At 36.1% G+C, this 25,444-nt stretch overlaps 3 protein-coding genes across 3 annotated transcripts in view; 2 read left to right on the forward strand and 1 right to left on the reverse strand.

Moving 5' to 3' along the window:
* Nucleotides 1-1,138: 1,138 nt before the first annotated feature.
* Nucleotides 1,139-9,180, reverse strand: LOC110445163 (nucleoredoxin-like protein 2). The gene is made up of 3 exons (XM_021489610.1): nucleotides 9,107-9,180; nucleotides 6,763-7,281; nucleotides 1,139-5,859 (listed from the first exon to the last, which is right to left on the reverse strand). Coding segments are annotated over exons 1-3 (756 nt in total). The 5' UTR covers nucleotides 9,109-9,180; the 3' UTR covers nucleotides 1,139-5,624.
* A 1,178-nt stretch (nucleotides 9,181-10,358) lies between these two features.
* LOC110445136 lies at nucleotides 10,359-16,222 on the forward strand. The gene is made up of 6 exons (XM_021489556.1): nucleotides 10,359-10,663; nucleotides 10,857-10,929; nucleotides 12,470-12,567; nucleotides 12,932-13,642; nucleotides 13,935-14,475; nucleotides 14,987-16,222. Exons 1-6 carry the CDS (start codon nucleotides 10,566-10,568, stop codon nucleotides 16,220-16,222), a joined length of 2,757 nt encoding a protein of 918 aa, XP_021345231.1. The 5' UTR covers nucleotides 10,359-10,565.
* Nucleotides 16,223-18,568: 2,346 nt separating this feature from the next.
* Nucleotides 18,569-25,444, forward strand: part of LOC110445164 (DNA ligase 4-like) — a 22,496-nt gene continuing 15,620 nt past the window's right edge. Inside the window, exons 1-6 of the mRNA XM_021489611.1 lie at nucleotides 18,569-18,894; nucleotides 20,763-20,840; nucleotides 21,572-21,673; nucleotides 22,499-22,807; nucleotides 23,932-24,036; nucleotides 24,948-25,054. Of these exons, the coding sequence (XP_021345286.1) occupies nucleotides 18,700-18,894; nucleotides 20,763-20,840; nucleotides 21,572-21,673; nucleotides 22,499-22,807; nucleotides 23,932-24,036; nucleotides 24,948-25,054 (896 nt within the window). The 5' untranslated portion in view covers nucleotides 18,569-18,699. The remainder of the gene's footprint in view (nucleotides 18,895-20,762; nucleotides 20,841-21,571; nucleotides 21,674-22,498; nucleotides 22,808-23,931; nucleotides 24,037-24,947; nucleotides 25,055-25,444) is intronic.

Below are 25,444 nucleotides of genomic sequence, written 5' to 3' on the forward strand. Positions count from 1 at the left end.
ATAATTGTGGATTTTTTTCTTAATTTTTTTTCTCTTAATTTCATGTTCAAGAAGGTTGTTTCGTTTCCCATACTGCCATGAGCATTGTACAAAAGTTTAATTAGTTTACTGATTAACATTACTGTGCTAAAAAGGATGATGGAGAATTCGTTTCATCAAATGAAGATGAAATAACTGAAGCTATTATCACCTGGTATATACGAGATCTGTAACAAAGTTTACTACGTTATACTTGTACCTCATTTGTGTTAAGGTTAAGCAAAGAATTATCACTGGTTGTGAGGACTTCAAACGAACACAAATGTTACTTATGTTGAGGTAAAAAGGCAAACAAAAAAGAGCTGTTATACATGTATCAGTAACATAAAACACTTGTGTTTATACATGTATCAGTAACATAAAACAGTGTTTATACATGTATCAGTAACATAAAACACTTGTGTTCATACATGTATCAGTAACATAAAACACTTGTGTTCATACATGTATCAGTAACATAAAACACTTGTGTTCATACATGTATCAGTAACATAAAACACTTGTGTTCATACATGTATCAGTAACATAAAACACTTGTGTTCATACATGTATCAGTAACATAAAACACTTGTGTTCATACATGTATCAGTAACATAAAACACTTGTGTTCATACATGTATCAGTAACATAAAACACTTGTGTTCATACATGTATCAGTAACATAAAACACTTGTGTTCATACATGTATCAGTAACATAAAACACTTGTGTTCATACATGTATCAGTAACATAAAACACTTGTGTTCATACATGTATCAGTAACATAAAACACTTGTGTTTCCAGATTTCTGATGCTTTTATTTTACACTTTGATAAGGATGGTTTATTTAGTTAAGAGTAAAAACTATTTGTACACCATAATAGTTCTGAGATAAAAACTATTTGTACACCATAATAGTTCTGAGATAAAAACTATTTGTACACCATAATAGTTCTGAGATAAAAACTATTTGTACACCATAATAGTTCTGAGATAAAAACTATTTGTACACCATAATAGTTCTGAGATAAAAACTATTTGTACACCATAATAGTTCTGAGATAAAAACTATTTGTACACCATAATAGTTCTGAGATAAAAACTATTTGTACACCATAATAGTTCTGAGATAAAAACTATTTGTACACCATAATAGTTCTGAGATAAAAACTATTTGTACACCATAATAGTTCTGAGATGCACATCAACATTTGAACAGTACACAGACCTAGGCTTTGCAGGGTAAGAAATAATCTATAAGACAACGATTATAAACCATATGTATATTATGTCGAAAGTTTTCTTGCCTAACAAACCCCTGTGGTAAAAGGTTGACAAATACTTATTCTATGTAGACCTACAGTATATGTAAATGGCTTTTACCAAAAGAAAGAAAATAATAATAAGATTTAAATGTAATATGATGTAATCATATCCAACTTGTACAGTAAGCCGGTTTGACTAGTATCAAGAAGTGAATTTTGCCTAGTTAACCAGTAATCAATTTGACTTTAACAAGTTTGGTAATTACATTGTACATCATGTACCTATATATAAGTTACCAATAAGTAATTTGAGTAGTGAACCAGCTATTTGAACTACACTGTAAGTATTAGCATTATGACGGTACAATATAACTTCAAGCTGTTTAACAACACAAGTTCTCAACCAAAAGGTTTAATGCCAGTATTAGTCTTCAGTTGTTAATTTTTAATTAATTTGTCATGTTTACTGATTAAAAACAGCCACTTTCATTTTCAGACAAGATTTATAAAAACACCTTAATATCAAGTCATTTCAAGAATTATTTTGGAAAATCAAAGAGGAGATGATTGTATCACGTATTTCAGTTTATACCAAAGCATGTACAGTGACCTTGAGAACTTGAAACAGTAGCTGAATGTTGTTATAATGATGGTATATATTGTAGAAACTTGCCACTAGATGTAGCACTAGATGGTTGATGAACAGATTAGTAAAGTCTTACATGTCCGTCCCTCTTACCTTCAGGGTGTTGACCTTTGACCTAGTCGCGGAGTGGCTGGAGTGAGAGTGGTGTTAGTCATGCTATATCGTTTCACTTGTTACTAGGTTTAGGAATAGAACTGATGTCAAATAAATAACTAAAATAATTCAATAGTTTTGTTATTTTTGTTGCGAGTATGCTGGATACTTAGAAACACTGACCTATGCATAGATTTAGTTGATGACAGCAGTTGGGTTAAAAACATGGTTTTTTTTTAACACAAAGGCCAGCCAAGAGGCCCAATGGGCTTGTATTACTTACCTGTTATTCATTTCACATATGTGACCTTCAAAGATTCTCTTTTAAATTTGCATCGTTCAGATGTGTTAAAACAACTTCTTTCGAATAACCAATAAACCTATGGTCATACTTATTGGACTGTAGCATGCTGGCTTTAACTTTTGTTCAAATGAATGACATTGACCCACTTTCAAGGCAACCGTGGTCAAATTAAAGGTGTTAAAACCTATAAAACAACTTCAGAATAACTTGCATGCCTAGTATCATGATTATACTTGACATATAGCATGCTGGAGTGAGGGGCTGTCGGAATTGTTCATCAAATGAAAAGTTATGATATTAAGCCTTAAGTTTGCTTGCTGTCATATTTGTTTAAAGAAATTTGACCAACTTTGAAGGTCAAAGATGTGAGATGTGTTTGCCAATAGCATTGATAACAGCAGAGTGATACAGATCCATGGGCCTTTTGTTTTGGGATACAATAGAAATCTAAGTAAAATGTCTCAAATATGTCCAGATTGTAAAATGTCTCAAATATGTCCAGATTTCAGTCTTATTGGAATATCTGCTGTGAATAACAAGAACAAATCAATTCAGCTACCAGACATAGCATAAATGGAATTTTGATTGGAAATTGTATATTTTACTCTGCCAACTGCTACACACTGTCTCCTGTATTGCTGATACACAAAATGCATATTACCTTAAATATTTTATTTTTACAAATCGGTACAAAAATATTCCAAAATATAATGGTAAGTATGTTCAAATATATCTCGTTAAAAGTAGGGTTTCTAAACTTTCTAAGTTAAAACATCTTGCCTTTTATATCTTTCATTCACTACATGCACTGTGCTTCTACAAAGTATCAAATGAAAACTTAAAAACAAGATCTGATTAAACTTAATTTAAATTGAAGTACTGGGTGTCTTTAGAAATATAAAAAAAAGCCATGACTCATTTGACTGATGCTATTTTATAGCTAACTTACAGACAATATGTGAGATATTTTTAATTAACATTACACTAAGTCATTTCAGATTCCCACACAAACGTGAATTTATGTGTAACTTATATCATTATGTAATGTATAGAATATCACTCATACATATAAGACAGGTACTTAAAGATATATACTACCTTATGCTAGTCAGCATCTAATTTACAAAAGAATTCTACACTAAAAAAAAATATGGAAATTGCTTTTATAAGGTATTAAGACATAGTTACAATTTACCAGGAATATTTGCTGCAGTTCCACTTTTGTCTGTTTTTGCCCTCAGCGATGAGGGTGAATAGCAAAAAAGTAGTACACAGAATACCATGTATAGTATAATCACATGTGAAGGTCGAAATTAACACTGGGTGAACATAGATTTCAACTGTCAAGGGTGAATATTTGACTTTGACTTGGCAAATGTTTCCCAGTGTACAGTAATTTATTGATGACACATTTAGAAACAAAATGCTAATTAAATGGGAGTTTTAAGGGAGGAAACTCTCTCACAAATTACAGGAATAGCATGTTTGGTAGCGTATCCCCTTAACATGACTTAAGGTAAAGTAAAAACCTGTGTTTCCAAGAAGGTACATCCTTTAAAAGAATAGGATTGGAAAACAGACAAAACAAATAGATGAAAACATTTGGAATCCCCTCCGTATCTAATTCATATGGTGTATGAAGCATTCTTGATTCCTTTGACAAGAGAATCAATTCTTGTGTTAACCTTTTCACCCCTATGTAACTTTTTATAAACTCTACCATACATTGATCTGGAAAAGTCCATTTTGGTCTACAGTGGTGAAAGGGTTAAGGAATACTAGCTCCCCTAGGGACTGTGAACAAAACAGTGTAATCTGAGAATTTAAGTAGTTGCAAGCCAACTCCTCCTCCGTTAATAGTTTGTCACATTTCAACCAAATTTACTTAAGGGGCCTCCCTGGAATCAGGAAATCAAATGATGTATAAAGAAGGGTGTTAGCCCCCTGGATGCTGAAAGTCAATTGAAAAGCAATTGCTGTATTTGAATGATAATATTTTGCCATGCTTACTTAAATATCCAGGTGAGAATTACAGTTTCTCTGGGCCTTTTGTTATTTTTCCCATCAAGTATTTCATCCATTCAATTTTCAGATCAACATTCCATATATTCTTAAACTATAGCCTATTTATTCTTAACATTTTTTTCTCCCTTCCCAGCAAAGGAGCAAAAGGAAGTACCTGACTGAATTTATCAAATATACAGTTGGGCAAGTGACTTTCCTTTTCAGAAAAAGATAATCATTATGCCAGTGGCATCATCAAACACATCCTAGATTTCCAGAGGTTACGATCTCCTACGCTCTCTACAGGAAACGTAACCCCTGGAAATCGAGGATGCATCAAACATGATAAAATGGACAGTTAACTTTATAACATGGATCCTCCTAATACTTGAACTACTGATGGTGTAAAATTATTGTTCAACTCTTGATAAAAATATTGACAATCTTCTTTTAAAATGATCTTAATTTTGCCATATAGGGTTACAAGGTATGAAAGTAATCGGTTCGAAGTCGTAGTTCAAAGAACATCTTTTTCAACCCTACAAGTGCATTGTCTACATTAAGTTCAACTTGTTGGTGAGCCATTTGTCGTTAGATATGGCATGTATGGTACCACGATATCAAATATGTTGTAGCATGTCTGATACCCTTCCTGCTGTTGTTGTTAGATATGGCATGTATGGTACCACGATATCAAATATGTTGTAGCATGTCTGATACCCTTCCTGTTGTTGTTGTTAGATATGGCATGTATGGTAACACGATATCAAATATGTTGTAGCATGGCTGGTACCCTTCCTGTTGTTGTCGTTAGATATGGCATGTGTGGTACCACGATATCAAATATGTTGTAGCATGGCTGGTACCCTTCCTGCTGTTGTCGTTAGATATGGCATGTGTGGTACCGCGATATCAAATATGTTGTAGCATGTCTGATACCCTTCCTGTTGTTGTTGTTAGATATGGCATGTATGGTACCACGATATCAAATATATTGTAGCATGGCTGGTACCCTTCCTGTTGTTGTTGTTAGATATGGCATGAATGGTACCATGATATCAAATATGTTGTAGCATGGCTGGTACCCTTCCTGCTGTTGTCGTTAGATATGGCATGTGTGGTACCGCGATATCAAATATGTTGTAGCATGGCTGGTACCCTTCCTGTTGTTGTCGTTTGATGTCTGTGTTCATGGCCATGGTGACAAATGTGTTGAGAGTATGTTACAAATCTTTATCCATTGTGATGAATAGCTACATAAACATAATAATATGTTGTGTGTTGAAAATAAATTCAAGCTTGCGTCGATTTATCTCCCTCTTCCTCCTTCGAGTCTGTAAGGCCTGCAGCTGATGCTTGACTTTTTGACCTGTTCTCTCTGAATGTGGCGATTTCCTGCCAGGTCCTAAAGCAGACGATACCCTTGTCCTGGATTTCCTTGCGGCCTTTCAAGGTTATGACATCACCAGCATTGTTTACAATGATTAACTTTGGCACAGCTGTGATGTTGAATCTTGTCTTCAGATCACTGAAAAAGTAACAGTTGTTTGCTTTATTTATAATATAAGGCCTGGAGATGATAATCGTATTTAAATTGTTATATGTTTTTATAAAAAATGCCTCCATTACAAAATGCAATTGCATTGCTACGAATGAAAATCATTCTTAAAATTGCCATACGATGTGGATGCACACATGTATAGTACATGTAATACCAAATTACTTTGCCACATGTAACTTCCTGCTTCACTTAAATTCCTATCAAATTATTCTATAATTCCCACTCGATTATCTCTCTTTAACTCATTAACCCCTGAAGACACATTTGAACTCTTCCAATTTAAAGGTTGGAATAGTCCATTATGAAATATCAGTGGTAAATGAGTTTAAGGTTTGACTGCATACTGTGAAAACTAGTCACTTAATTATTGGTCGTATGGAGCTATAATTTTGGTATAGAGATTTACTACAAACTTGCTCCTGGAGTTTGTCTTGAAAATAAATCCTATATTGGCCTTGTGAAGCTATAACTAAGGGTCTACAGTTTTATTGCAGACTTACTCCTGTAGTTAGTCTTGTCTTTTGTTTGTATTATTGAGCTATATCTGGGGTCAAGTGATTTACTGCAGACTTACTCCTGGAGTTAGTTTTGTCTTTTGTTTGTATTATTGAGCTATATCTGGGGTCAAGTGATTTACTGCAGACTTACTCCTGCAGTTAGCCTTGTCTTTTGTTTGTATTATTGAGCCATATCTGGGGTCAAGTGATTTACTGCAGACTTACTCCTGGAGTTAGCCTTGTCTTTTGTTTGTATTATTTAGCTATATCTGGGGTCAAGTGATTTACTGCAGACTTACTCCTGGAGTGAGCCTTGTCTTTTGTTTGTATTATTAAGCTATATCCGGGGTTAAGTGATTTACTGCAGACTTACTCCTGGAGTTGGTCTCCAAATGGAACAACCAGCCAGTCGCCGTGACTTTCTCTGTAGTATGATGCCATGTCCTCCTCCTTTTTGTCGCAGCTGACAAACACCACTTCAAATGGAGCACTGCGTCGTTGAGTTTCCTCGTAGAAGTCCTTCAGTAAGGGTGTAAACTGTCTACAAGGGGGACACCAGCCTGCTGAAAAATACAGTCCAACTAGTTTCTTTTCTATGGCCTTCAAAGCCTCCACCCGGCCATTGTTTACAGTTGTATTACTTTCACCATCTGTGTCTTTTGTTTCATTCTCTTTGTCTGTGATTTGTTCTGACAGTTCTTCCTTCACATGTTTTACATCTTCAGCGTCTTCACCTTTCTGTTCATTGGTGTCCTCTTTGATTTCTCGTTCTTCCTCTTTCATGAAAATTTTCTCTTCTGGGACAATGAAAAAGTTACTTGTTAGAAGTTCTTTGTCTACAAGGAGGTCTTCAAATGTTTTGATGACTTCTTCTTCATTTGTAATGTTGTTCCTTTTTCAAATTAAGATAAATATAATTAGTTTCAACTTTTGAGAATGCATGAGAACATTATATATGTGGTTAAGTCGTTCAATTGTTTTTAAAACAATTCTGATTAAAAGCCTGACACATTATAAGAAATGCCTAAATGATATATCTGAGAATGATTAATCAATGGATAGATAGGTGTTTATAAACAAAAGTAATAGAAAATATAAAATACAACTGCCTGTACCTCTGTCTGCAGACTGAAGATAGTGTCGATGTACCACTACTTACCTTTGATACCAAGTTTTGTGAAACTTCCATACTTGCCAGCTCTCCCTATATAGGAGGGAGACTCGATTTTGCACCCTTAGTTCAATAATTCCAATAGGTTGTTGAACTATTTCTATATTTCAAGGTATAATTATTTCATCTGAAGGAACAACTCAAAATATGCCATTTTAAAGTATTTTCCCACCCTAAGGGATTATTCCAGGGGTGCAGAGAGCGAAAGAGAACCTAACCCCCGGAGTATCGAGGGTGATTACATACCTACTTGAACAATATTGGTATTTATCTAGTTTTGACATTTTTATTGGATTTATGCCCCTTTTCTGATTTCATTTTATTCCATTCGTCCAAATTGTCCCCTTTTCAAATTAAGATAAATATAGTTAGTTCCAATATTTAAGAACTTTGCCTATTAGTTTTTCAATTACTTTTATGAAACTTATGATCAGTACCCTAGCTGTTTGATATATTTTTTATTTTCACTAGGAGTCGGTGATCGACATATCCCTCCTTTATACATCTTGTCCAAAGCACTGCTACTTATCTTCTTGGCCGATACTTGTGAAATACTCATTATCAGTACTTTAAGTGATTCTGCGATTGCAAGTTATTTCTATTTCAAATATTTCATGGGAGTATATATGTCCATTCTCTCATTTTCCTATCTGGGACCCCTGCAGGTCCGGAATCGTGAAAAGAAAACACCTGCTGTTACACACTGCATGTTTCATAAGAGACAACTAATGAGGGAACCTCCTACAGAATTGGGGATTTGCTTTTGTGCCCTCTACTTGGGGACACAAAAGCGACCAAAATAAATCTGCTGCACCCATTGCAATTAGTTGGATCTTTGTATTTCTGTCTACTTCTATCTACCTTTTATTTCTTATGTTGAACGTTCACTCTGGTGAGGAAGGCAGTGGGTTCTGTCCCCAGGCGGGGACATACCAAAGTCCTTAAAAATTGTAGATGTAAATCCCTACTTAGCATTCAGTATTAAGGGTTATGGCAACAACTGGTTCACCCGTTGTCAATATATCGTGACTGGGCAGAATGGTGTGCTTGCATGGGTGCCTGCAGCATGGTATTTCAGTGAGAATTACCACTTTAATATTGGCATCAGATCCGCGCTATTACAAGGAGGAACATAAACCAACATACCCTGTATCTGGCACACATTTACACATGCACGCATATTTAACACACATGGAGACACGTCCTTAAATGACCTTAACAGTTAAACAAAATAAAACTAAACCAATCCTATTTGGAATAAGATGGTATCAACTCTTGTCTTTTTGATATAGCTGACTGACAGCTTCGTCTAGTGCTAGTGGTCAAAGAAATGAATGTTAATATACATTACAAACAAATCAATCTGATCGGCCTACTCAAGTATTGTTAGTATGACACACATCTGCTCCTTTGTTATTCATCACACCGCATCAGGCAATATTACCCAAACTGTTTGTAGGTAAATACATGGTATGTGGTGCAAGTGACATATTTGCCTAGCCAAACCCCCACTCGATGTGGCAAGCACATTAAAATTATATCTTACATTCTTGTGATTTTGCTCAGCAGCGAGCTAGGATAGCTTTTCTTGTTTACCTCGAGACATTTATTTCCGGTTGGTAAATTAGAGTTATCTTTCTTGTCACTAATGTAAACAGTTAACTTCATGAAGATACGTTTCGAATAAAAAGTTTTAAAACGGAAAACCAATTTATGCATATTAGATGATAGAAAGCCATAATGAAAAAAAAAACAAATATACAAGCGTTATCTAACGTAAGGGTAGATATAAATTGAGATATGAATAATGTCAAACTTTCTTGAAATGAACATTTTATTTACAAATGCTCTCCATACTTTCCTAACTGACTGATATGATGAGGTGTTCCTTTTTGGTTACTATTCCAACTGAACCTGTCTCAGCTCAATATGGGGAAAATAACTGAATATGTTGTATAATATTTTGATATAACTAACTATCTCCTTTTCATTTTCCAGTTACTAAAAAATAGATATATCTTTTCAACACAATCAAAGTGAACCAAGATTCCAACATGTAAATTTCTTTGAAACACTAATACGTCGATTCAATTGCGGAAACCATATCTACGACTTTAACCTAATATTCTGTATTAGTATTTCTATGCTATATATTATATATTTGGCATAGAAATACTAATACAGAATATTAGGTAAAAGACTGAAAATTGTAAAAACTTTTCACATCCCAATTAATCTGCATAATAAACCAGCTTAAACTGTATAAATGCACAGAAATGTTTAGAATTTATAACATAACTTTTTATTTCGAGATAATCATATGTATACACTTATTTTTTACGGATTCGTTTGTCCTTTAAATCTACATTTAAACTGTTCAGATGTGACTGATATAAAAAGGAAAAATAATTATTGTCAATAGAAACACAATTTGAAATATAATATTTTTTACGACAAGATGGTCTTTTTAGACGGATGGCATTGTTAATTTGTGATATGAGCCGGTTCGGCAGGTACTAAATATAGCATATTGAAGCGTTTTCTACTGATGTAACAACTATCCTATTTGATGAGGTGTTGTAGACAGTGTCCATTTTAACTTTCCAGTTATGTGAAATTCTTCCAAAATGTTTCCATGAAAATTAACTCCCGTAAACAGACATGTAAATAGGAAGGTAACTCAATGATTAATTTCACAACGGTAAAAGTACATATTGTTTGCGTTTGTGACGTTACGTTTTTCCCGTAAAAAGTTAACTATGACGTCATATTGCTTGACGTTAGTTCCGCTTCTACGATCAGCTGTGCATTGTTTACATTTGACTTGATTCACGTGTTTATAGTGTCGATGTTTTGACCAAGAAACGGAAATCAAAATTACCTATGTTCAACATAGACAACCGAAACATTGGTGCTGAAAATGGCGAACGTCTGTACAGCATCCTAGGATTATTGTCTAGACGCCCAAATATCGCTTGGAAAGGTGTGAGTTTTTACTTAGAGAGATGTCCATCTTGTTGGACAGTGGAAACACTGAAAACAAACCTCGATTGTGTGCTACAGATGGACACAATAATCTCCAAATAAACCAGACAGTTATAGGGTAAGTACACACTGCGTTGTAGCTAGTGGTTGGTATACAGTAGTTCTAATCCATTTTCTCCTCTGAATATTGACCTGAAAAGTGGATAGGGAGTTAATGAAAGCATACGTTATAACAATAATAAACCTTAATAAATGGTGTTTAAGCCAATAATATACGTTTTTACCTTTTTGCATTATCTCCTCTCCGACAGATTTCTATCCGAGTTCGTCTCAGTAGGCCTACATCGTGTTCCCTACCCAGGTACTGGCGAAAGTGAAAACAAGGTATACATGAACTGCTTACATGTAATTTAATACATAAACAGAATCATCTTTTATGCAGTGATTTTATTATTCACGATATTCAGTGTGTGTAAATCAATATTTGTTATATATATTTGGTTGTGTTTAAGCACAGTAACATAGAGTAAGTATAAGTTTCCCAGCTGAATTAGGACAATTGCTGTAGTTTGGAGGTCCTTGGTTCGAAGCCCACCGTTTATCGTCCTGTTACAATGGTATTTGTTGTGTTTTAATATTGCAGTGTTATATTTGTTTTCTTTTAATAAGAATCAAAATATTTAAGCCAACCTATATTTACCCCCAAAAGAATCAAATTGACCACCAAAATTACCGATAGCTTCTGCACATGTCTACCTGCCATAATTCTTTCACTTTACGCTATTTTCCAATGACTTCCTAAAGCCTTGGCTAGACCGCTACTTTAACGTCCATGTACATAAATAGGAACAATACCAACAAGCCCAAAACATTATTATTGATAGTGAAAGGATTAATATTTCATATTAATTTTTCATCCATATTGCTTTCAAATTGAATTTCAATTCATTTTTCTTCTGGAGAAATCTTGTGGAAAAATGTATCAAAAAAGTGTTGAAATCGAAAATATAATTCAATATCTAGCGAGGAATAAGACAAGGTTCTTTTGTTTCTTGTTGACTTTCTGCAAAACTTGTTATAGTATTGTTTTCCTTTGTCCATATTTAAAATTGAGTTGCATGTATAAGGTTCAACGATACTGGAAGAATAAGAAAGGTCATTGATATCGTGATATATATGTAGCGGAACAACACAGAGGTCCACGTGAGTCGTTCGCTGGCGACAAGGAAGCTCAGTTGCCTAGTGCATTCGTCGAGAGTTTGGAGGGTCCCGGTTCAAATCCTGGTCTGGTCGTGCATTTCCCGCTTTTATTACAAAATCGGTGCCTGTGACCAACCTTTGTTGAAACTAATGTGCGACTACTTGCTAAGGGGATGCGCGAACCTTGGTTGTAATTAGTGTTGTCTGGAGGAAGGATTGTAGCGGAATTGGACTGGGTCATTTGCCGGCGACCAGGTAGCTCAATTGGTAGAGTGTTCATCTAGAGTTCGGAGGGTCCCGGCTTCAAATCCCGGTCTGAACATGCATTTTCCTCGCTCCAATTGTATTTATTATATCACAGAGTTCCTATTTGACGAAATACGAGGTTTTGTTATTGACCCAAGACCCATATTTCCCCACGTCCCCCTCCATGTCCCATAGCCTTTATTATTTGCTCACCAACTTATTTGATGCTATCACTGTTCGTAAAGACACAAAATACCTTTTGGACATAAACAAGTAAAATTATCTTGGTGATGACTTTCTCAATACAACATCAAGATGTCATCATTTTTCAAAGACAATCACGACGAACCGTCCAAGTTAATATGGATTATTTGCAGGTAAATTAAGAATTATTCGTATTTCAAACTATTTTCCAGTTGTTGATTGCTCAAAGAGATATATAGAATGATGTACTGGCCGACTTTGTCATCTGATTCAGGTAACCAGTGCGCACGACGAGGCCCTGAAGACTGTGGGGTACGGCCGACTGGAGAAACCATGCACCGTCTACTATAACAATCCTTTTGATCCAAGACTGTAAGCAGGATGCTTTTTGTATGAACGATATTCCTGAGCGGTATAAAATTATAATTCATATGTTGTGAAGTTTCCGTTTGTAAAAAAAAGGAAAAGAGGGAAGAATGAAGGAATGAAGGCAGGGAAAGAATTACATATTTTTATTATTTCGAATTTAAATGGTAGAGGGGTCGAGGCGAAGGTCTTTTTTCCAGGAAATATTCCTTATATCTAAAACTGGTACTTAACAGGAGTTTTTACCCATATTAGGGAAAGTGTGTGTGTTAGCGTCATTAAAACGTTTCTTTTTGAAATGAAATTAAAATCTCATGCCAATATTTCCGAATGAAAAAGTAAATAATAGACGATAATATTGTCTTTTTAGAACGTTTGATGGACTTGGCCATCTTTTAACTGCCACTGATACAGTAACAGGTTCCTTGTCAAAGGAGCAGCTAGCACAGAACGTTTTCCTTGCTTTGGAAAACTCTGATGTGGTGATGGATGATTTGTTCAGTCAAAACCGGAACTTGTACCAGGCTCTGTGCAGCTCCACCGACTTGGGACTCAGTGTCGACCCGAATAGGTACAAATTGTTTCCAGAAATAGACGGAAACGTTTCAGAGGATGGATCGGAAGACTGTAAGCGTATGTTTGAAAAAATATGCAGTCACCCGATCAAGGACCTTTGGACGCACACGCAGGAAGGAACAGAGAGGGTCACGTGCGATACAGATCGAAAGCCCGATTCGCCCGACCAAACAGCTAAAAAGACCCATACAGCAAACGAGCATTGTCAGTGTGAAGCAGAAAAAAATTCGCCCAAGACCCATAATCTCCCAGAAAAGAATCCGCCCAAAAACAAGATACGCTATTCCTACAAAAGACTTGAGGGCAAGAAAAAGTCAAGCGTAGAACCAGACCAGAATGCACTATATGACCTTATTGAACGCGATATAGAACAGGTCCTGTCTGAGGAGTCGGACGAGGAAGACCGAGGGAGAATATCAGATTCCAAGGTCACTCCTATACATTTGATGACAGGCGACACTATGACTGGAGCCAGACTTACAGCGGAACCAAAATGTCCGAGAGAGTAAGTGATTTCTTACAGGTCGTAAATTATGATCTCTCATTCTATGTAATAAACATATATGAAACAGCGGTCAGGACGTTTTCCGTTTATTATATTTTCAATTTTATGTTATAGTTTTAAGATTGGACACAGTGTGATTTTGTTTTATTCAATACAACAACTAAAATAATGACTTGAAAACGAATTGAAAACATTTGCAACAAAACGTCAAAATGTTATAGCTAAAGAATAAATGCACTTAGGCAAAACATATTACAGCGCAATTTGAATAATGTGATTCATTTCTTTTAAGAGTTACACAAACAGGAGAAGAGGCTACAAAGACAGAGCCTACATTGTCTGGTACCCGCAATGCCCAACACAAAGAACCACATTTCACCACGGCCGAGTTGAAGCACGGAGTGCGTCAAGTGCCTCTAGATCCTTGTCAAAATGACCCCGTCCAAACAACTACAACGAATGAAACTGGATCAGCTTATAAAGAGGCAAAGATCCAGGAATTCAAGGAGGAGATGGAAAAAATTACTTCAAGGAAGGATGTTCCAAAAACTCTCGTCGTTACGGGAGATCCACACATAACGACCCAAAATAACGCCCCATCGCATATGGAGTATTCCGAATTCTCTCTGGACTCGATAGTAGCGAAGTCTGTGCTGAGGCCGAGCGTGCCATCGTTTTACCCCGGTTTCAACAAGGGAGGCACAGCCGCCATTGAGAATGAGCACATGTTTGTCAGGAAGACGCAGACGACCGCACACAACCGCGGTACTCGTCCGCCGCCAGGGATCGGTCAGAATACATATGGAGATCAGAATGGTGCACACAACGCTCAGGTATGTATAGTTTATCCTGAATTTTGTCTAAAGATTATTACTTCTTATGGTAAATGTTACGGATGGTATTGATAATTATACGTAACTTTATGTCTGATTTTGCGGTAGAGCACTATTGACAGCATGAAGAAGTTTGACAACGATTCGAATGAGAAAGTAAACTGGAAAACGACATTGATAAAGTGGCATCACTAAGCAAGGAATAAAACGATTTTACATTGTCATAGCAACGGACAATCATCAATTGTTCTTTTCTAATTTTATAAAGAGAATAAACTAAATGTGGAGTTGAAGTTTCACCAAAGGACGTAATTTTGAGCATTTTTTTCACACGTATACGAGACAGTTACATTATTTAATCTAGATTACTTATATTATCACCAAAAATAGAGCAGTAAGATAGTTTTTTAAGTGAAACTATTTCAACATTTTTCGTCTGTGACTTTGGTGTAAATATTGATTTCCTATAACTGATGGTTTCTTGATTCAAGTCACACATTTTCTGTTGTAGGGACCTCCGAATTGGGCAAATACATCAGCTGCTCCACAGACACAGAATACGGGGCACGTGGCTACAGGGAACTTTCAAAATCATAACACAGCCGCAATGCGCGACGCTACACAGAAGATAGACTTCAGGTCAACATTGATCAACCCGCGACCATGTCATCAACCTGCAAATGTGAATAAGTTGCAACTGCAGCCAACTCATGCGGCGACTGCCGCGTTGTTGATGGCGAACTGCATACAACAGTCCTCCGGGAAAGATGCAGTGTGTAATCAGCCGCAGCAACCTCTACAAAACAAGCCTCATAACGAATTCCTGCCCCCCATCAGGCTTCAACAGTATCAGCAGCAATGCGGTCATCTCGGTATGCAGAATCCGTACCCAGGACATACAGCGAGGAATCCACCACCCGGCTTCAACGATACTACTTATGCTCCCATGCGGAATCGTGATCACCTAAAGGCGCCCTATCGATCGGAACCGGGCCACCCAAAACATCACTTGCCTTTACAACAGCATCTAGCCTTCAGGTTTTCGGCGGAGCAAAGCTTCCAACATCAGCAACAGCAACAAACCATCGGTGGTAGATTCCCACAGCCCGCAGTCCAGAACGTGCATCAACACCATCTCGTCCAGCAGCAGCTGCAGCAGCAGCAACAACAGCAGCACCACAATCATCAACAGCAGCAACAACAACAGCAGCATCAGCAGCAGCAGCAAAACCCACTTCAGTTACAACAACAGCAGCAACAGCAACAGCAACAGCAACAGCAACACCATCAACACCCACATCACCCGCATCCCCCACTCCATCCCCTCCAACCGCAACAGCACTTTCTTAATCCCGAGGTTCCTCCGTTCCAGTACTTCAACAAGATGCCACAACAAACGAATGTGAACATGCGTGCTAACTTGCACCTCAATATACAAGCGGAAAACACAAACCGTAATAACGCTAACGTTGATAGGTACGAGGAAAATGCGATACCGTTGATATCGTTCAACAGTTCCAGACTCGCTGAAGATCCGACTGTAAAAGATACGCCAGCAGAAGATCCTGGAATGAAAACTGATACTCCATCAAATGATAGTGTTCGGATCAAACGCATGTCTGTGAGTGCAGAGTGTATACCGAGCCTCGTGAACGGCGACTGTAATAGGGAGAGCTCCAAAGACAAACACAGGGTCTCCAAGTTCCGGTCACGGCGTTCAAATCTTGTGCGAATTTACCCTTCTTAAGACTGTTCATAAATATATAGGACATTCATATTACGTTAATATAAAATGTTTTCAATTATTTGCTCTCTGAGATGATGTTAATATACTTTAAATGCTTGTTTTGTTTCGTTGATATGCGGTATTTCTGTTACAAAGAAGTTAAAATTTAGTTTGCTAGTTACCTTATGTTTCTTATTTATTTGTCAGAATAAGTCAACAGATGATTCAAACAGGTATGAAGACAACGATATCGTACATTTACACTTAGCGGTATAATTCACACACAGATATAAGTCCAAACATTTAGATTGAGACAAGCGGTAACTCACACAGAGAGAAAAGTAAAAACACTCTAACAGATAGACCGAGTCAACTGCTAACCTACACAGAGAGAGAAAAAAGAACAAAGTACAAACATTTAGATTGTGCCAAACGATAACTCACGCAGAGAAAGAAAGGTTAAAAATGTCAAAACATTTAGAATGGACCGAGCGGTAACTCACACTGAGAAAGAAAGGTAAAAATGTCCAATTATTTAGATTTGGACAAGCGGTAACTCACGCAGAAAGAAAATGGTAAAAATGTCTAAACATTTAGACTGAGTCAATCTGCAGTTTACACGGAGAGTGTTACCAAAGTCAAAACATTTAGACGCCTAAATGATAGCGCAGGGGTCTTAACTTAGGAGCAAATCGAAGTACCCGGAGAAAACCCACATGGTCGGGCCGGTGACCCAATACATTTTCACGTTCGATCAGGGATTCGAACCCCGGACGTTTTTGTGCGCTATTATTTGAACATGCATGCAGTGTCTTTAAAATTAGTAAAAGATCAATTCCTTCAAATCTAGTGAACAGTCAAGCTCTAAAACAATATACAAATGGTTCTTGGTTATCTTGACCATTCCACTAAGTTTGACATCATAGGACATTTTTTCTATCAATCCCAAGAAAACAGAAATTAACTTAGCGTTGTTGATGATGAAGATCATGGATTTTGAATTTGAATAATGGAGTATCTAAATATGTACATGCTATACTAAAGCTTGCTATTCAGCGATACAAATAACAAAAACATTGGGGGTCTGTACTACTCGCTGTATTTTTGCCACGATTTGATAAAAAAAACACATTTTTTTCAAGCAAAACAGTATAAAGTTAGTCTAGAAACAATAGGAACATAAAAAGCTCAGAATAAATCACAGAGTAAAAATGTTATACGTGTGGTTATGAAATCATTTCTTTTGATAACCAATCAAAAACAAAATAAGTGCATTTTTCATCCGAGATACTGAATTATGTCGTATATATATATATATATTGGCCACATCCATTGTATATACCCGCCTAAAATCAGCGGCTCTCCTTAATCTTTACGTACAACGTGACCGACAAGGACAACTGTTAATTACTGCTATGCTGTATATATGATAAGCATGGCAATGTATCTATCATATCCTTCCTCATTCTTGATAGTAACACCCCTGTTCTCCCAATTTTACGGTGTATCCTTTTTACAGTCGATTCTGCATGTATTCAAGAGCTTGTTCTGATATCAACTGATGAGATTTCGTTATAGATTTCAACTGATCATTGCCACACCTACAACCAATTAAGGGTTTCGAGAAATCTGGATGCAGATTGATGAAGAAAATTATTAAGTTTGAAAGTCACCATCATCATCATCTCATGGGGAAATATTCTTTATCTTTGTGTGATATAATATAAGCATTAAAGCAAAACCCGCACACTAATCTCCTCGGAAATACGAACAGTAACACAAAACGAAAATAATTTGAACTATATATATAATTTATGAAGCCAAATTGTTACGGTTAATTTTTGGTTTGAAAACATAGCTGTAAATAGAAAGGACTTTCATGGGGAAAATATTTGACTCGAATTTGATCAACTTATAATCTGTCAGAAGATCAATTAATTGCTATAACAGCTTGAAAAGAGTACATATATATATATATATATCGATCCAGTCCAGTCGTAAAATAAACTTCAAGCGAGTCATATATCATTTTATCATTGAAAATAAACATCATATTTTGATTTGAGATTTAAGTGCATTTCTTACAGATACAGTGTATATGGCACCTCTTGTTATTCTCATTCTTAGGGCAAATGAATTCAGAAATAGTAAAACTGCAATGTACTGTACATTATTTAACGTGAAGTTAAACTTCTTCATAACTATAGTTGGATGTATACATTATTTATGTGATGGTTGATAAACATTTTATATTTTAAATGAGTATACGTGTTGGCCTTTTTCCAAACTCTGGAAAAAAAATTGTGTATCATATTTATGAGGGGAAAACCTCCTTAAAAATAATGTTGAACTCTTCAGTGTGGAGATCGTAAAAGCGATTGTTTACAAACGGCGGCATCAGCAGTCAAGCAGTAGTTATTTGCGGAGCAAAACATTTTGTATTATTCAATTATTTGAAGTGTCTGAAACACATAAACCAAAGGCACAAACTAATAACAATGGCGGACGCTAACGACGATGACAAACCATCCGTAACTGTCGCATCCAAAGTATCATTTGCAGAACTCTGTGGACTGCTTGAGAAAATATCCAAAACACAAGGAAATGACAAAAAGAAACGAATTTTAACAGAATTTGTTGATAAATGGAGAGATTTTCATAACTCACTACACAAAGACGATAAAAAAGACACGGTAAGGTTGATACTAAGTATAGACACGGACTTAGACAATTCCGTGGTATAGATGAGCAAATATATTCTATAGCCTAGACGTCAGCTGATCATAGTGTTACAGACAAAAATAATAAGAAAGATAAATAGAATGTCTAAAATACACATGCTAGCATAGTATGGTTAGATATGCTGTGACCCATATTAGTATGTGTAGTTCAGACATTTGTAATGAACCCCTGTGATACATAACCTGGGAACAATCAAGGTCTAGTGTGATCAGTTGCTGGATTAGCCTAAGTTTCCTCTGGCCCTAACACCAGACTTAGACATTTTGACCTACAGATGTCTGGTGTGGGTCCAGAGCACACTGCTATATGAAAACGTGGAATTCTCCAACACCGTGGCTTTAGGTATCGGAGAGTTATGAGGTGCTGTCAGACAACCAAAATTTACTATGACACAGCACATACCTCACATATATCGATAAATGGATTATTTATTGATTCAAATCAGTTCTTATTATCATTAACAGCTGCTAAATTCCGCCAGTCAGCGTCCTCGATTTTCAATCGTTCAAAATTTCTCGCCTGAGCGAATGCCATTTTTGTAGGTCATGGGGTGACTAATCAACAAACCGTACTGATCTGCATCGAAAACGGAATATACAATTCTTGTTTAGAAGATTTCAGGACCGCGTCTTTTTGTTGATTAGTCACTTCATGATACCAAACGGTGTCAGAGAATTCGGCGTTTTCATAGTAGCAGTGCGCTCTGTCCCCATACCAGACATCTATAACCACATACTTATTATAGATACCTAATCTAATTCCGTGCTATAACCAACTGAGATACCTTGTCAATGGCAATTACCTCAGTCAAGTTCCACTACAATAACATGTCATATAGCTAGCTTGATCATAAGATAAAAAAAAAAAAAGTCCACTAATTTGATTTAAAACTAACCATATAATCAAGGGCTTTTAAATTCTAGTTGGTCAGCCATTGGCCAGGTTTGCTATTTATATTGAGGGAGTTTACCAGGTAGGTTAGGGGGTAATGGAGTTAATGCCCCAAACAACAAAAATCACTCACTTGACTACATGGCATATAATCCATCTTACTGAGGATGCTTAAGCTTCAGAATATTGTTTCAGGGCTTTCTATGGAAACTTTTTGGGGCCAATAATGGGGCCCATTCCCAAAGGAAACAGTTTGTATTTATTCCTATTTTCCAAAGATTGCAGTTTACACCAGAAGATTTCCTTCCAAATTTGTAAATATATTTTCATCCCAAAATAAGTCAAACAGGCCCCATCCCAAATTAATGGGAAAGAACTCTGTGTGTATAGACTTCTAACATCAGCATTTGCGTCCTAGGTAACATTGGGTTACCAAGTTTGAAGCCCCAAGGCAAAATTGCAAAATAAACAGATGAAAGCAAAGTTAAAGAGTAACATCCTTCATGTTGTTTACCAACAGTGTCTGGGCTTTACTTTTACCTGAACATCCCATCTGCTACACCCATTGAAATATTTGGGATCTATATATTTTCTTTCTACTTCGTAACAAGCCTTTTGTTTAGCTACCATAGCGCAACTGATTGTCTAAATTGTCTCCCCCTACCTCCAAAAAACCCCTGTGTTATATCAAATATTACTGTATGGTACCTTATAACCAATGGGTACATTGGTCAGAAATCTTGACTGGCATTGGCAATGTTTTTGACTTTTTCTGAGTGTATGGTGAAAGGGCATTTCCCTTTAACTCAGAAGGGTATTAGATAGCTGGTGATCTTAAGACTAGTTTTGACTTCTAGCTCAGGGATTTAAAATGATTGGTCCATGGTTACTATTGTCAACTTTAGGTTTAATGATTATTTTCTTTCAGACTGATTCCTTTTATCCTGCCATGCGATTGTTACTTCCTCACCATGAGAAGGAGAGAGTGGCATACGGAATAAAAGAGGTATATTGTATTACGTCTGACGTTTTTATAAAGGAAAAGGCCTCATAAATTGTTGTCAAGTTGCATTTTAGAAAAAAAATATTATTTTGTTACAGAAATATTTATAACATGGAATCAACTGACTTGTAGAATGTGATTGTATCTATTTAATTTGAAGAAAAAAAGTAAAAGCTGACAATTCATTTTGTTTCGATTTTGATGATGATAAATTCATGCTTGCCAACTCTTTTGGAGGAAGACTGCCAATTTTGGACCCTTAAATTTAGTATTTTCAACCAGTGAATTTGCTAAACTATTCCTGTATTCTAAGATCTAATCATTTCACCTGAAAGAACAACTCAAAAGATGTCGTTTTAAAGGGTCATATTGTGTCTAGGTGGTATACACACATTTTGTGTCTAGGTGGTATACACACATTTTGTTTATGTTTTAATTTTGACTGTGCAGAATCTCCCCCATGGAATTTTCAAAAAGTTGGCGAGTATGTATATATCAATTTTTGAGTTGTACATTAGTAATTCCTCAGTCAAATTAGAGAAGTTTTAATGAAAGGCAGTTTCTTCATATGTGACTGTGCAGCAATTTTTAGCCGTAGTCTGATCGTTTAGGCTGCGAGTTAACATTTTGATTTGAAATATTGTGTTGTTGCTCGTAACTGAAATAAATGTTATTTTTGTTTCCTTGGATGCCTTAATAAAATCATGTCCAAATCCATGTTTTTATCTTTACAGCATATGTTGGCCAAACTACTGATCGAGGTGTTGTGTTTAGGGAAGGATAGTGCTGATGCCAACAGGCTGCTTAACTACAAAGCTCCGAAAACAGCCAGAGCGGTGAGTGTCTACTACAAAACAAAATGTGATGTGGAAAATATGTACAAAAGACTGGCTACAAGAGTCTAAAAACTCAAGTTAATCTGTTTCAGTCATTTCTGAAATACCACCTCTGCATCCTCTGTTTCCCTGTAGTGGCTGTGTTCTACTCAGATTCTTTATTAGCTGAGAGCCATACGACTCATAGGCGCAACAGTAATACAAGTACATATAGCATACAAGTATACCTAGAAGTAAGCAACAGTCCTGCTTACTCTTACTCATGAAGCAATTATATTTTTGAAAAAACATGTTCACTTTTCTTGTCTTCCTTCCTTTAAAACAATACATTCTATCTTGTCTTTATTTTCATAAAATTATATGCCTTATTTATCTTTGTTTCTATGAAACTACTTTTCTAGTCTTCCACTCATGAACTGATGATCAGTTCTGAATATGTGGCCTCCATTATCACAAGTGACAGGCCTTGACAAGTCATTAATCTGTCTTATACAGTATGAATAATGAACCATCATTACACTGGAGATACAAAATAAAACCCTGTGTTTCCCTCAGAATATGTTGAAAGAAGCAAGGTTATGTGATATCTTGATTGAAGAAGTATGTTGGTTACAATTACAGTAACATGGATAACATAAATCTTACTGTGCATATGGGGGATATAGGGAGAACAGTTTAGGTATCAGCATGGTAAAGACATAAGGGATCTTGGGTACCATGCTGTTAAAAGACCTGGTAGGACACTAAATTGAATATATATATAAAATAACAAATGATATGTTCAGAGAGTTTCCATTTCAACCATTGTACATTGTTTCTATGCAGGACGCTGGAGATTTTGCGGGTGTGACCTACTTTGTGTTGAAGAACCGCTGTCCAGAGAAGGGAACACTGACCATTCAGGAGGTCAATGACTGTCTGGACGGCATCGCTCAGAACAATGCGGCCAAGAAGAAGGATTTGGTGAGGAAGAATGTTCTGCGGCTGTTGACTAACATGACAGCAGTGGAGCTCAAGTGGCTCATCAGGATGATTGTGAAGGAACTGAAGGTGGGGCTGAGTCAGGCATCTGTCTTATCAGTGTATCATCCGGACGCTGAGGACTTCTTCAACGTCAACAATAACCTGGAAAAGGTACTCTTGTGACATGTGTTTATACATGTATTTAAAGTTAGTATACATGTATTTTGATATTAAGAAAAAATATATGTATTTCGTGACAAGAAAGACAAAATTATTTGCAAATTTTGAAGACATTTGTGAAATTAATTCAAATATTTTGATTAATGTAAAAGCAGACCCGGCACTGAAAAAATTGAACTTTGGTACCTATGTATAAGTTATACTACCATACAGTGTATATGTTCATTAGTGTTTGAACTCCACCAACGTACAGATATATTAATGTGTGAATGAACTCTGTCATAATTTTCATTTTATCAATTAAGTTTTGTTTATAGAATTTAATGTTCAGAAATCAAAATATTAAGTTTACATCTCTTCAATATTAAATAAATAAAATAAAATAAATATACAACATTTGATATAGCACCCTATCTAGCTAACATAAGCCACTCTAAAGTGCTTTACAGTACATAGATATACAATTTTATACAGTCAAATACAATTAGCATATATATTAATCAATACAATATTGAGGAATTCGCAGGAGCTGCCTTATCAGACACTAACTATTAGTCCTATGCCACCTGGCTAATATCTCCTTATGTGTGTATGCCTGTGTGTGTGCTGGAGATGTATTGTGTTCTGTTTGAAGTGGGACCGTGCTTCCAACGGTATCATTTATAGTGCCACCTCACTTGAATGCTACAGCACAGATACCGCAACACCCAACCCAGACAATTTTATACTCCACCTGGGTTGTTGGAGTTGTGTGGGCAGGAGAAAAACACTTTCTCTTAATATTCCATGCGTACAGCAACTTTGGGGATCGAACCCTGGCCGCCTGCTTGGAAGGCCGGAGTGTTAACCACTCGACCAATCCGCCCATATTGACTGAAAGTGAAAGCTAGAGTGGCTCAAACAGGGAAAAAGGCAGAGTCTAATGAGAAAAACAGGGAAAAAGGCAGAGTCTAATGAGAAAAACAGGGAAAAAGGCAGAGTGAAATGAGAAAAACAAGGAAAAAGGCAGAGTGAAATGAGAAAAACAGGGAAAAAGGCAGAGTCTAATGAGAAAAACAACCTGCCAGAGTGACATTTTTAGTCATGGCTATTATGAAACTTGTTTTGTATTGAAGGTGTGTCGGATGCTGAGGGAGCGGAGTGTTCGGGTACATGAGATCGGTATCAGCATCTTCTCACCCTTCTCGCCGATGCTGGGGGAGAGAGCCTCACCTGATGAGGTAACAAGTGTTTCCATTTTCAATCATCTTATCACTTGGTGACTTATTGATAACCAAGATAGGTCAGTTTAAAGTTTTTTTTTTATTTGTTTTTAAAAGATGATGGAGGTGATTTATCATTTTTTCATTATACATTTAATAAATTACAAATAAGTTTCTTTGTTCATTAGTCTTCATGATATTTAAAGAGGACCTAACTTTTTATTCTGAATTGTAAGTTTTACAATTTAAGACTTGTGAAGATATATAGCTGTGAAGGTTTGTCCAGATAATTAAGATTTGTTAATATTGATATTCAATACTTAAAGGAGTTAGTAAGGATTAGAACATCTTCTCATAAACTTAATATAGAACATGTACATATGTAGATACTGAGGTATTGAACACAGAAACAGGGTTTGTTCGTTATGTGCCTCTAATGATGTAGAAGACGAATTTCATTTGTTCTTAAAAGTCCATTTTATTCCGATCTACGGATATCATTTATTAAACCTTTTTATATCAGACATACAAGTATGTATAAATATATTAATTTGTTGTCCACAGTAAATAAAAAAGAAATAGCTAATTTGGCCAAATATGAAAGGATTGCTAGTAGAAGATGACAAAATGTACTGAATTGAGTCAATTATATCTAGTGCTTGTCAGTAGCATCACATATTATTCTATTATTAATTACATTATTTTAAGCAGTGCAAGATATCTCTCTACACTTCTAGGAGTAGGTGGGAAGTGGTGTGTATGTGTGTTGTTGTTAAATTGATTACTTTATGTTGCACTGTATATATACACAAATGATGAGCTGTAAAGCTTAAGAAAATAAATGAACTTGAGCTAGTTAAGGACAGGCTGTATATGGAGTACAACAGCCTAATCAGCGTGTGACCCGTCATGGTTTGGTATAATTACAGGTGGAGAAACTGATGGAGGGGAAAACCTACTTCCTAGAGACAAAGTTTGATGGAGAACGCATGCTGTTACATAAACGTGACAATGAATACAAGTACTTCTCTAGGAGGTAGGACATCTTTGGAGAAAAAGTTTGAATCAAACATGAATCTAATAGGTAGTATTCATCATTCATCGCTGATTAAGTGTTATTCATAACAGAACTCATCATGGCTGTGATCAGATATTCCTGATGTCCTGATAAACTAAAATGTTCCTTTTTGCTTTAAGTGTTTTCTCTGTTGAAGTAAAGGTACTGATTCACTATTAAAGGATTGCAATCTACAATGTTTTCTGTAGGTTGTTTGGATGTGATTATGTTAAGTTTTCTGTAGTTTGTTTGGATGTGACTATGTTAAGTTTTCTGTAGGTTGTTTGGATGTGACTATGTTAGGTTTTCTGTAGGTTGTTTGTGTGTGACTATGTTAAGTTTCCTGTAGGTTGTTTGGATGTGACTATG

Source organism: Mizuhopecten yessoensis, unplaced genomic scaffold (assembly GCF_002113885.1).
Source record: "Mizuhopecten yessoensis strain PY_sf001 unplaced genomic scaffold, ASM211388v2 scaffold2091, whole genome shotgun sequence".
Lineage (NCBI taxonomy): Eukaryota > Metazoa > Mollusca > Bivalvia > Pectinida > Pectinidae > Mizuhopecten > Mizuhopecten yessoensis.

Coding starts and splice junctions, on each gene's coding strand:
- LOC110445136 (XM_021489556.1), top strand. CDS start 10,566: ATGTCCATCTTGTTGGACAGTGGAAACACTGAAAACAAACCTCGATTG. Junction 10,664..10,856: donor ATAAACCAGACAGTTATAGG/GTAAGTACACAC, acceptor CCTCTCCGACAG/ATTTCTATCCGAGTTCGTCT. Junction 10,930..12,469: donor CTGGCGAAAGTGAAAACAAG/GTATACATGAAC, acceptor CATCTGATTCAG/GTAACCAGTGCGCACGACGA.
- LOC110445163 (XM_021489610.1), bottom strand. Junction 5,860..6,762: donor TTTGGAGACCAACTCCAGGA/GTAAGTCTGCAG, acceptor TTACTTTTTCAG/TGATCTGAAGACAAGATTCA.